Genomic DNA, 13,044 nt, shown 5'->3' with positions numbered 1-13,044 from the left:
TATATATTGTTGTGTGAACAGTTTACAAAATAATTACAGGAAAGTCATATGGAAAATAAACTAAGTGGGTGGTTTCTCGCCTTAATATTTTCATTCATGTGAATCTGTGTGAGGCACAGCTGCTCCGTAGCAAATGCAGAGGGAGAGAGATGGGGAATCTTGAGGGGTTTTTATTCTAAGGTCTCTATGATCAGCCTTGCTACACTTTTATATCTTGCTTTAGCAGTGTAGTTTTTAAACATGTAAAATGACATTGCTGTTTTAATCCCAGTGATCAGGAGGGGGGAGAAGCTTTGATCCTGATCAGATGAAACGTAAATCTTCTAGTATCTAGGAAAATAAATGAAAAATCAATATTATTTTAAGCAGGATGATCTTTTATGAGCAGTTGTAAAGATTCATCAAAGGCTTTGACACAGTTTAAACATTTCCTGTTTGCTGCCATTTAAAGAAAAATGCCTTTCAAGTTATAAATTGTAATTAGAGAGAGATACCTCTTTAGATTATTGTGGGCTAACCACAGAATGGAAATCGGAGCTCAGTATGTTCACACAGTGTTTAAATCAAAAGGTCTTAACTAGAAATAAATTAGTGGATTCTTTTAAGAGTACGCATTTTGCGTAACTAAAACCACTATCCCATAACAAAATGCAATATTGCCTTTTTAAAAAAAAAAAGCAAAAGTCTGCATCACAGCTTTAACATCTGTCAAATATACGGATTTGTTCTACTAGCACTGTGTTTTAGTGATTTATTAGGTTTTAAATGAAGAGTTCTATGACCTGAAATTTGGCATAAATGCTAAATATTATTTTTAGTTTAATGGGGTCTTTATTATTACTCACCTACCTGTGTTTAAGGCTTTTTAAGTAACACTTTTTTTTTTTAGAATTTATATTCTGTGTTTCTTTACAGATATTTGTGGGATAGTGGCTTTTTAAATGGGAATTTGTATTGGAACGTAGCTTTTTACACTTTCTTGGTTAAACCAATATAAAGAATAAAGAGCCTAAATCCTACTTCCATAAATCCAATTCTCAAGCATCCACCTGTTATGGTATTCAGAGACTGAATTGTTAATTAACTAAGAAATAAGATGCAAAAACTTGTTGAGTAAATGTTGTTTTGTGAATCCACACCCTCTTTTATGACTGAAGATTTTAATGAGTGAACAGTTTGGAAATGTTATTTAACAAGTCGCTCAGGAAGGAAAAGTAGAAGGAAAACTGAAATTAATGTCTTGTGGAAGTAGGGAGAACAAAGACAGCTCTAAGGGGACATCCTAGCTTGTTTGCATTAATTACTATAAAATTACTGAAGCATTGGAAAAAAGGCAATAAACATCCCAACTAAATACTCATAACTAACAATTAAGCAGTAAGCTTGACTTTTACGATAGCTTTAGACACTAACTTTTCTAGCAGTTTTCTGGCAGTTTTCTAGCAGTTTTCTGGCAGTTTTCTAGCAGTTTTCTACCAGTCTGCTCGAAGAAAATGCTAGCTGAAGAGTTTATTGTTGCTGTGCAGATGACTTGTTTTCCCTGAGCGACTACAGCTTCGTGTGTCTAAGAGAAATGTGGGTGATCACCAGTGGATTGGCACAAGAAGGTTTTATGGTGCTGTAAGATTAAATGTAGAGATGAAAGCAAGAGCGTTAGTCATGTTTTAAGAAATTGCAACACACGTTTATAAAATACTGTGTTTGTATTCTCTTCTGATAAAGCCAAATCCAAGTTCAAACAATTGAGTGTTGTTATTTTTTTTATCCTAGATGGAAATGAGACTTGGCGGTCTCATCTAGGGCAATTTCCCCAGATGAGGCCTACCAGCGGAGGCTGATATTAGAAGTGCTGGGCCTGGTACAAAGTTGCCTCTGTCTTTAGAAGGATAGAAATTATTGAGAAATTGTTACATATCCATAACACTGTATGCTGAAAGCGCACTGAATTTCTGACTGTCCAGCTTCTTCCCAAACCCAGTGTAGTCCAAGGTGTTTGCAGAGCAAGGCTGTGTCCTGTCCGAGGAGGTGACAATCACTTTTCCCTCCTGCTATGAGGTGGATAATAACATTTACAATAGATCACTTACAGAAGAGCTTGGAGTAGATCATAAGTCTCTTCTGCTTATTCTTGATGCAGTGTGTGTGATGGTTCTGTGAGTTCAGGTAGTTTGTAGTCATGAAAAGGAGGGGGAGTCTTTATTTTAGCAGGGTCAAAAGGACTAGTAGTAGACAGTGGCAACAAAAAGCGTAAAAGAGCCTCTGCCACCTTCACTCTCCAAGCTTAAGGATTGATAAAAGCAATGATTCAGTCCCTCTTGCATGGGGTGGGAGGAAAACAGCAGCTCTGAGAGCCTACAGCAGAGGAACTCTCCATGAACTTTCTGAAGAGACCTCGTACTCAGTTTTTCATTATTATCTTCCATCTTGAAAGTGTTTTGGGAAAATTGAGCAGTCAAACAATCTGCTCCTCCTCCTTTATTAAGGAGTCGATGTTAAAGGAAGCCAGATCTGTCTGACTGAAGGATCAGAGCGATTCCTCCTGCCCTGAGCTGCTGGAGAGACATGGCTGCAGCTTACCCCTTCTTTGGGTGCTACCAGTAGTGAAACTGAGTGCGAATTTCTGAGAGGGGCTTGCACGTGCATGCATGTATTCTGTATGGGCATGGTTGGCCACAAACAGATGGACTCAAGTGGAAGGGTATTGCTTTTAGAGACACCGACGCAACCACAGACAGCGTGAGCAGACCATCCTCTTTTGAAATGTTGCTGGTTAGGGAAAGACCTGCTGTCCAGGTCTCTCTGATAGCTGCCCCACTCTGCATGCCGTTCCCCCCTCCCCCCCCCCAGCTCCATGATCCAGCTCTCAGACATTTTGTCTCACTTGCCTGCTTATCTGGCTTGAAGTTTGTTGGCGTATCTTATGCACAAAGAATACACACTCAGACAGAAAATAGCGAGGGGCAGAGTTTAATAAGAAGGTAAGACAGACAGTGGTGGTCGGGTAAAGGGCTCAGTTGGACAACCATATTGACAAGCAGCCTGCTTGCACACAGCTGGCCTGTGTAATTCCCACCACTGTTTTCTTATGATTGTGCCTCCCCCTCCACACTGACCCCCTCTCTTTCCTCACCTTTAATCCTACCCCTAAACATCTCACAACATCTTACACATTGCCACAATCCCCCCCAGAAAGCCTCCCACAGCAAGTTTTGTGTGCAAGACTTTACAGAGCAAGTTTTCCCTCAGACATCCCCTAATAAGTTTTCTCTTTTTTATGAGACTCATTCTTGATAACCGACAATAATGCTTTTTTTTTTTTTTTTCTTATCAGTTACCAAGTTTCTGGTTGAACTTCTTCAAGGTTACACTCAGAGGTTCCTTTCCATTGATCAGCGTCTTATGAATTCTAGTCTTTGTTACTGTCTCTGTTATCTGCTGTTTGTTAGGGTTTGTGTATTTGCGTGTTTGATTTATTACCTCTCCTGTTCCTTGCCTTGTCTTTTATGTTGAGTAGCTGTTAGGCAGATATCCTTGCAGTTCCTTGCCCTGTTTGAGCATTGGTTTGCGAGAGGTCCTGGCTTGCACCTGTCGGTGCAGAAGCCCGTCACAGCCAAGGCTGTGTTTCTGCAAGTCTCATCTGGCCTCATTTGTGGCTGGAAGAGACCGTCAGGGCCATGAGAAGTCTCTGCTATTGCTCTGACTTCTTCTGGGACAGTTGTCTGTAACTATTTTTCAGCATAGTAATCTCAATTCTCTGTTATAACAATTGTGGCTCACAATCTTTTTATCTTTGCTTGGTGGTTGAGCAGTTGGGTGCTGACATCACGAATGGAATCTATTATAACAATTACTGCTCATACTGCTCACGATGTAAATGCCTAAACATAAACTGTAAGTTTTAAAGTGAATACAGATTTTGTGCGGTATCACAGTATTCTCACCTCTTGGAAGAGTTTACATAGATTGATATAACACAAAGGTTGTTCAGTCATCTGGGAAGTGAAGTAGTTGGTGCAAGCGCTTCTTCATTTCTTCCTGTGTCACCCCAAGCCAACAGGCAAGGAGCACATAGCATCAGAAAGCTGTGAGCAAAAATTCTTGGTGTCTCTCATGTTGCCTTCTGGATATTGACAGCATTTCTGACTTTCTTCTATCCTTAGGAAAGTCCATGTTAGAAACATGGGGAAAAAATAAGTTTCTTTATTGTTTTGTTGTAAATGTCTTATTGTATCTTCCCTAATTGATTTTTTTTTTTTGGGGGTACAATGTTTGGATCAGTGGTTTGTTTCAGTTCTTACTTATGTTACCATAGGAACATATACCAGATCACAGGAAAATGAGGGAAGACTTTTTATTTACCTTAGGCTATAGAAAGGCTTAAATTGTTATTTTTGTAGAACTCTCAGAGCATAGTACTTGCTTTTTATAAGATGCATATCTGTAAGTTTGATTATGAATAACCCAAAGGAAATCAAAAAGGTAGAATCAAAGCAGTCATGTACTTTGATTATTTAGTACCTCTCTCTCTATAGAAAAAATAACTTTCTTTTTCTCTATTGAGGTGAATCAAGTCCAACTCGTCGAGAAGCAGTGAAAAGGAAGACTGCAGAATACCTTATGCGTGCAGAAAAAATTTCCAGTCTCTGTCATAAATCCTCTGAAGATGCATCTGTTTCTATGGTAAACTTTAATTTCTTTTTTTTTTTTCTGAAAAAGAATTTGGTAGAATTAAATTGTCCTGTCTTTTAGCAAAGGATATTCAAGCTTGAGGTTCAAAAACTGTCTAGAATTTCTCTCTTTCAGGAGGCCTGAGGAGTATTTTGATGTTACGTTTCTGTTAAGTTGCTGCTCTTTTCTGATTCTTGTTGGTTGCATTTCATAGCATTACAAGGAGTGCTTGATTTAAGCCAGGCCTGTTTGTTTGCATGCTTTCCTTCTAGTCTGCAGTTAATGATGTAAACATTTTTAATCATGCTAAAGAATTTAAAGATAAAGCGAAAAAACCCACCAGAATGTAACATTTCTTTTGACTTTCCCGTGAGAATATCGCTTGGTCCTGTAGAGAGCAGAAAGGCTGTTCATTTCTTTAGCCTAGCACATCATGGTGTATTGGAAGTGACTCAAGCACATGATGGGGGGGATGAGAGATGAATTTCCCACAAAGTAAGGACTTAATTGAGCAAAGGTTCTTCCTGATCCCTTCAGATGTCTCTCTTGCATGTGCTTGAGTGATCAGCTGCTTCTTGATTTTTGAGGAGTTTTTCTCGTAATTCCCAACTTCATAAGCAGAAACACCCTTATCTATACTTGCACAAAAAACAAACAAAGCTTATTCCAAGGCACCCTCGATACATTTCTACTTTGCCCTTCCCCAGCCAGTTCCTTTGGGACTTATCTGTTCTTACTTTAGACTTTTACTGCAGTCATGTGTGTAATTGTCAATGAACGCCCCATTGTAGTAAATATGACAGTTACCAACTTCCTATCTCTCTTCATTTATATCAAGCAAGGACAAAAAGGGCAGAAGACTATTGCTGCTTATTTTGCATGGATCTAAAAATGCTTTAAGGAGACGACTGCTGCAAAAATGGGAAGTCTTGTAAAATCCAACTGCCTAATAAGTAAATTAAAAAAGCAAAAACACTGATTTTGAAGGGTAGCTTTTTTTTTTACTGTGAGAGCTCACAAGTACAATTTTAAGGATGTTCCAAATGGGATATATTTTGTGAGATTTGGAGTCTTGCTGCTGCTATGAATTGTACTTTGAACAATTTAGTATTTTGGACTGATGTGAACTCTTACTAGGTAGTCTTTCTTTGGGTCAAACACCCTTGAAAATGAGGAAGAATCTATATTGAATGAAAACCTCAGTATGTTTGGAAACTGCAGAACAAGAAAAAAAACATTAACAACGTATTTTTGCCTTTCTATAAGATTAAAATCTAATTGTGGCTGGGAAAGAGGAAGAAATAAGTTGCATTTTTATATGTGAATTTGAGAGGTAAAGTATTTCCTCTTTTATGCTGTACTGAATAAGGCACATGCCTTCTTTGCAGATCCAAAGGAAAGCAGGATTAATTGGGATAAGACAAGAAAAAAAAAAAGTAGTGAGACTAGAATACCATTATTCTTCTGTGTTGAAACTCAAAATTGACAAGTTAAGGCAAATCTGGCTTGGCACAAGCAAAATGTTGCACCTGTCTTATTCTCCTTTTTACAAAAGAAGCCATGCTTTCACAATTTGCCTTTGTTTTACCTAAGTCTGTACATATATTTTAGTATCTTTTATTTGCTGCTCTTCATAATGCATAAATTTGACTTTCATCTTAGAGCTTTGGAATTTACTGACATCAAGGGCAGATGGTGCTGATGGGTCATGGGGGTTGTGGTGAGGAACAGCTTGTCTCCAACTTGATAGCTGAAAGTTAATTGGGAGGAAGACTTATCTCCCAAAGTTATTGTAAGGGTAATGGTAGGAACCACTAAGAATTAGTATGCTCTGTGCTTTGGCTTAGTGTCTTAAGGAAACTGAGGAATATGAGTCTTGCTGCACATTGGTTGATGAGCAGACGTGGATTTCTTGCACCTTAGTTACTGCTTATCCTTTTTACTGCCCAAGACAGTTTATATTGGAGTTCGCGTGAATTATTTCACCCCAGTGATAAGTGCACGGAAATGACCTGCCCCTATATACAGCGTGATTTTTGTGAGATACTAGTGACACATTTTGTGTCCTTCTCCTAAAGAAATTAAGTCTACAGTGTACAAGGTTAGTGTGTATGCCTGCTTCCACCATCGCTTCCCACCAGCTTGATATTTCTCTAACTGCTATTTACATGCCTTTGGTCAAAGGCTGGTCTGTTAGCGCTAGCACCTCCTACTGCTGTAGGTCATGCTGAGTGATGCCATCCCTTGTTCAAACGCTGCTGCTTGGATAGAATATAAACGCAAATGTTTAAATAACACTGTACAATGCCTTCTTTGCTCACATGAATCTGTAAAGAGGTCTCTCATCGCTTCCCTTCTGGAGGAACACTGAAGTATTTGACAAGAATCTCTCCGTTACTACAGTGAGGAAGCCTTTCCTAGAAGCATGGCCAAGTGCTGTTACACCTGTTAGCCCAGCACAGTTTAAACCATTTCACTGAAATTGGTTTGCAAGAAAATGATGGGCAAATAGTGTATCCTAGCAGTACCTGTGCCTATATTACAATTGGCAGAGTGCATTTTGGTTATGGGAAGCATGGTTCAGTGCAGGGAACTTCATGAGCAGTGGGGGTGCTGAGACTGTTTGCACACTGAAGGAAGAAGTCTGACTGGTAAGCAAGCATCAGCATTTAAGGCAAAGTTCTTGTTCTTGACCTGATGTTACAAGGCAGAACTGTTTTTTGTCACCCATGTCTGGTGTTAGATAGATTTGTGTTTCCTATTGTGCCCTTGCAAGGAACAACCACAGTGATCAGCATCAAAACTAGGCTCACCTGGCCTTCTTAGAGATTACACTTTCCTTTTTTCTCATCCACCAGTCCGGAGGAATGTCCAGCAAGGGAGGAGGTAAGCTCAGAAGTGCAGGTTTGATTATTGTCATGCACCTCTCAAACTCTTGTATCTCCTAAGAGCTCGGGCTGCCAGCTGTGTGCTGAACCACGTGCAGCAGCCTCAAAAGACTATGCCTGCTAAACGCACCCGAAGCCATCTATTTGCCATTTGAACACCATGTGACAGTAAAGCACTGCGGCTTTTCTCTGGTGACCTGGGGCAGAAGGAAGTGAGCTATTCTTCTGCGGCCCAAAATGCCAGGCCCTTGCCTCTTTGAAGACTAGATTTCCCTAGAGGCAAAGGCCTGGCATTTCAGAGCTGAGAAGCAAAAATTATCTTTGATGCCATGGAAACAAAACCAAAGAACAATAGTTTGTTACTTTTCTTGCCTTAACAAAAAGCCAACAGTGATGACCCTCAAGAATAGCATCCTTGGCAACCACCCTGGTGGTCGAAAGTCCGAGTGGTGAAGAAAGGAGCACAAGAAAAGCTGTTTGGAGAATACTTGGCACTGTTAAAAAAAAAAAGAAAAAGGTTATGGGTGGAGGGCTTAAGGACGGATAGAAGATTTCTTAAGGCTGAAAAGAAACACAAGGAACTGAAGCAATTGTGACTGACCATGAACGGGGAACTCACTTGACAGGGTCTTGTAAACATTGAGAAAAGCCTTGCTGTGACCCATAGGAGTGGGAGTTGTGGAGACAGCTTCTGGAGGTTGTAAACAGGCATGCAGACCTTCTGGAAAAGCAAGCTGTAGCAAACTCTGTCCTTCTCTTCCTCCTCTGGCACAGCACAGCAGCCTCAAGGACCTTCTTGATGACAAACGCTCAAGAATGCTGCGTGATGGCAGCAGCAGGCCACTTTGCAGATTCTCACGCTGTATTTTCTTCCCTGCCCCTTTATAAGTAGCAGCTCTGGGGAGCCACCTCCAAACATGAGTGGGAGCTACGCTGGATTGACCGTCAGAAAGCTGCAGTCTTACATAGCTGTCAGCTGTGAGGCCCAGCATAGCTACACATATAGGCTGTGTTGTTCCTTTTAACTTTGTCGGTATTTTTATAATGCATATTTTTTTCACTCTTTGAAATTATTTTTGGCTGTACTTGTGCCCAATTTTTTATATTCTGAATTGTCTCTTTTTGCACTGTTATAAAAGCTGTTGTCTTTTAAAATGTCAATTATTTTTGATTTTCAAAGCAATTTAGTAACAAGTTACGTGCAAGCCTGATGCCCAAATAGGAAAAGAAGTCTTCAATCTTCGCAGTTTTCATAGGATATCTTACTTCCTAAAATTCTCATTAAATGTGCATGAAAATTACATGAAGTATAAAGAAAATACACTGCTGTAGTTCTGTGAGATGTAAATTTAACATAAAATAAGAAATTCAGTCTCAAGGCTTCCAAGATCACATTCTGCATTCCTATCTGCTGCTGGTTCCAGATGTGCATGACCCTAGATGTGTCCCAGCTTCAGGGAAGATGCAGACACAAATTGGTGATCACGGGGCACTTTCTGAAGCACGCCATAGCTCTGTCTCCGCGTTCAGATGCGTGCAGAGATGCAACCTTGTTTTCCTGTGGTGCAGAATGAGGAAGGGGCCAGGATGTTCTGCCAGGCCAGGAGAGCTGGAAGCTCTTTCGCACCCATGGCGTGGAGCCTCGCACCTCAGGCCTGCAGTATCTGCTTCAAAACAAGGCACCTCCTGGCTGCAGCTGAGGGTCTGGCCACGCTACAGGGGGATGGTTACTGAAGTCATCAGACGTCGACTTCTGAATGGTGAGGGGGGATTGCATTTTGATATGCAGCTCTGCACTGGTGTTTGTGAAAGTGCTTTTTTTTTTTATCCTGAGGTTCTGTGGTGACTGCTGTCAAAGGTGGCAGCATCAGCAGTAGAATGATTTCCCATTAAATGCTAGGGATAGCGTTCTTGCGTTAAATTAGGTTAACATGGGAGGCTTTTCCTCTTGCTTGGCTGGTGGGGTGCTTCTCTCTCTCCCCGTGCCCTTATAACTGCTGGCAGTGATGACAAAGCTGAGGCAAGGACTATTGCCATATTTCATTGTGTAGCTTGCAAAACTAGAGCTTTCCAAAGGCAAATGGTGGCTGCAAGCTGCTGGATGCAGCATCACAATCAGCATCATCCTTTTCCATTTGAAATTAGCATATGCTAGCCCAAAGCTGATGGTGGGAAAGGAACTGGTGACACCAATCCCAAGTCAGATAACTCCAGCTGTGCAGCTCAGTGTAGTCTGGAAATAGTTTCAAAACACATCAAGGCCCAGCCACAGGGGAGAAGGTCCTGGGATACCTGAGCAGCTTGCAGAGCATTTGGACAAGCTGCTGAAGGCCTTCTGCAGGCAGAGGTAGCCTGCCACTTTCTTTAGAATATAAATGCCTTATTTCTAAAGGCAAATGAAGCCTTTGAGTTTTTGTTACTCTCCTTTTCTTTTTTTGTTCCTCTATTTTTGATGAGAGAGCTGTTATTTAGTTATTTTTCTTATCGCTGGCTAGATGCTGAGCTTGGATTTTTACCCTATTCAGAGGAACAGGCAGCTTCATAGAATGCTTAATTGCTGTAGTTCTGGGAATTGGGTATTTAGAGTTTGCTTCCAGCTTGCTTCACAACAGAATGTGATGCCTCCTCATCACTGGGCTCCACTATTAGATTTCGCAACAGTGGAAACCAAAGTACTGTAAAGAGCAAAAAATAACCTGAAACTGATAAAAATGGAGAAGCTACTGGGAGCTGTGGATGTGATTATTAACCATTTTAAGGTAAGAAGTGTCTATAGAACATGCATATGGAAAACAATGTGTGTACCCAGTATTATTGACTGTGCCACCATTGGTGATATTTTAGAGAGGGACCTGAAAATATGTAGTAGTTTTCTTGGGCTCTTCAGACATGGTGGGTGCAGGAGTCTGATTGTATAGCATTATTAGACAACTATTAAGTTCTTTAGAGATGTGTGAACTTAATTCATGGTTGAAATCTTATGCGTAAGAGAAAATTTTAAAAGCTTGATTATGGAGGAATAGTTATAAAATGTAATAGCATGCAGATAGAAGTGGAACTCTTTTATAATAGTCTAGAGGATTTGGAAATGTTCTCTTTCATTAAATGTATTCCTTAGAATGCTTTTGAAATCTTGTCATGAATAAACTCAGTGTTAGCACAACTCTTTGTTTCAAAGCAAATATTTCGTTACTGCAGAAAAATTGCACACTCGTAAAATACAACCTAACAAAAGAACTCCCTCGACCTTCCAACAGCTTGCTAGAATGTGAAACCTAAATTAGATTTGGAAAAAAAACTTCATGTAGAGTTTTTCTTAGTGATTTGTAGAATCCGGGCTGTTTTCTCTTAACTGCTGTTGGTACTCTTGCTTGGTAGTGTTTACATGACACAACAATTATAAGACCCGGGCAAATAAATGAAGAGAAATAATAAACTCTTTTGAACATCAAGCTCAGTAGGTGAACACAAAAGAAAGGAACAGTTTTCTCTATGCTTCTTGAACACATGTGTATGATCCTTTCTTTTGAATTTTGTGGGCACTTAAATAAGTGTTGATTTCTGGGAAAGAATTTGGAAGGAGAGAAGGTGGTTGACTGGCAACATGAAGGGGAAACAGTTTTGGGGATGTACAGTACAGTAAGGATGCTGGAGAGGAAACACTATCGGGGAGGCAAATGGAAATTACCTTGTTCAGGTTCTTCGCTTTTCCTGGGACTTTCTGATCATAAGGGAAAATTTCTTTATTTTCACTGATACTTAAGCACTTCGTCCACAGTGTAAATTGCTTACCAGCAGTTTTCCTTTGACATATTTGTTAAATATTGCCTTTTTACCTCTTAGAAGCCTAAAAATCAAGGATTTTCACCTTCCTCTACCTTTGTGCAATAGAAGTATACTTGGGGAGGCCAGGTTATGCTTAAAAGGAGTTTGGCATTCAACAATGCTGCAAATGAAGTTACCTTATTTGTGAGGAAGAGATCCAGGTCTGCGGTTCTAGTAGAAGCTGCATGTTGAATTTTTTGGAGGAGGATCTAATGAATTCTCTCAGTTGGCAACTAGAAACTTCTGAAAATGTTTGTTAACGTGCCAGAGGTATATGCGATGCTTAAGAGGTTGATCTTTGTCCCAGAAGACTTCCACTTAAAACGTTGTTCCCTCCTCTGACGTGCAAGCTTTGAGTTTGCCTTGAGAAACTACAAAACATGGCACAGACAAAAACCTATGCGTATTAACTACTTGAATAGTTAGCACCTGCCAATTCTCTTGCTATGGTGTTAATTTCTAGATTAATGATACATAGCTATCTACCTTTTTCTAAGGCAGTTTTAGGAATCATTTCTGTTGTGCACCTTGTTATTAAAACGATTTCATAAAGCTCACCGGAGAGCAAGAGAACCCTGTTTATAATTCTGTATTTTATGTTCTTCAGACTTAAAAAGCCTCTAATTTGCTTTCTCCTCCTCAGTGATCTCTGAATTATTTTGTATCCAGAATACCTGTAAGGCTTTGATTGATTATTGTGATGGGGTAAGAATTGAGTAATCGATTGCCAGGTTCCATTAAGCATATAAAGTATAAAAATTCATTATTTTTTTCTTTTTAAAATTTTTGTTTTCAATGTTATCTTGATATTTTTTTATTTACTTGCAAGTTGTTTCCCCCCCCGCCCCCACTAAGGACAAACAGAAAACTTCTCCTTTCATCTTCACTCTCTCTGATTTATGATAAATTTAGTTTCCTTCAGCCTGGCATTTGCTTCAGCAGGCAGTCTTCCTTCAAGTACCACCCTGATTGATGTATAATCTTTGATATCTTCCATTAGCCTCCAGGATCACTAAGTTCAAGGCCCTCTTGGAACCTAAGGAGCCCTGCCGAGGAACTGAAGGCCTTCAGAGTCCTTGGGGTGATTGACAAGGTAATTCTTCAGTGTCTCTTCAAGAGTTCAGTCATAAATCGACTGCATGCTGACATTTTGTCTTTGAAGCTGTGGATCTTAAGGATATGAAACAAAAGAGGAAAATGACTCAAATGCATCTGCACTTTAAAATAACAAAAGTAGAAGAAAAAAGGCTTTTATCTAAGCAATTCATGTAAGGTCATGCAAAATATATTTGAGCTAAAGGATAAGGTACATGTTTGGTGGCATTCAATAGGATGAGGCCTGTTTTTCAAAAACGAAGTCATGGTTACAATACTGGGGTAAGGACAAGTAGATGTGTTTTCAGTTGAATAAACTGGTGGATACTTGAAATATAGAAGGGTAGAAATTCCTACTTTTGAACTGTCACTTGAAATGGGGGCTGGGGACATGCATGACTGTTCTCCTTCCCTAAGTATTTGAAATTGAAATCCCCAGCAAAGACAGAGATTCAGCAATGAAGCCAAGCTTATTTTTGACTTATGCAAATAATGTCTTCCAAAATCCCAGGGTAATACCCCTTTTGTAAACAGTAAAGGACCATACGGATTTTTTGCAAGCCTCATT

The 13,044-nt window shown here is 39.8% G+C and overlaps 1 protein-coding gene across 17 annotated transcripts in view; it reads left to right on the top strand.

Annotated features, from left to right (window-relative positions):
• The window catches only part of RPS6KC1 (ribosomal protein S6 kinase C1), a 92,333-nt gene that overhangs the window by 36,684 nt on the left and 42,605 nt on the right, over nucleotides 1-13,044 (top strand). For 14 of the 17 annotated variants that reach the window (XR_012586068.1, XR_012586067.1, XR_012586065.1 and 11 more), the window contains 2 exons: nucleotides 4,562-4,680; nucleotides 12,382-12,474. Coding sequence is in view for 10 of the 17 variants with exons in the window: in XM_074579463.1 (XP_074435564.1) it covers nucleotides 4,562-4,680; nucleotides 12,382-12,474 (212 nt within the window). In the remaining 7 variants the exon portion in view is untranslated. The remainder of the gene's footprint in view (nucleotides 1-4,561; nucleotides 4,681-12,381; nucleotides 12,475-13,044) is intronic. The other 3 variants (XM_074579466.1, XM_074579460.1, XM_074579465.1) reach the window with 1 other exon arrangement.

The sequence above is a fragment of the Larus michahellis genome, chromosome 3 (assembly GCF_964199755.1).
Source record: "Larus michahellis chromosome 3, bLarMic1.1, whole genome shotgun sequence".
NCBI classification, from domain to species: Eukaryota; Metazoa; Chordata; class Aves; order Charadriiformes; family Laridae; genus Larus; species Larus michahellis.
This window is presented reverse-complemented; position numbering and strand designations above follow the sequence as displayed.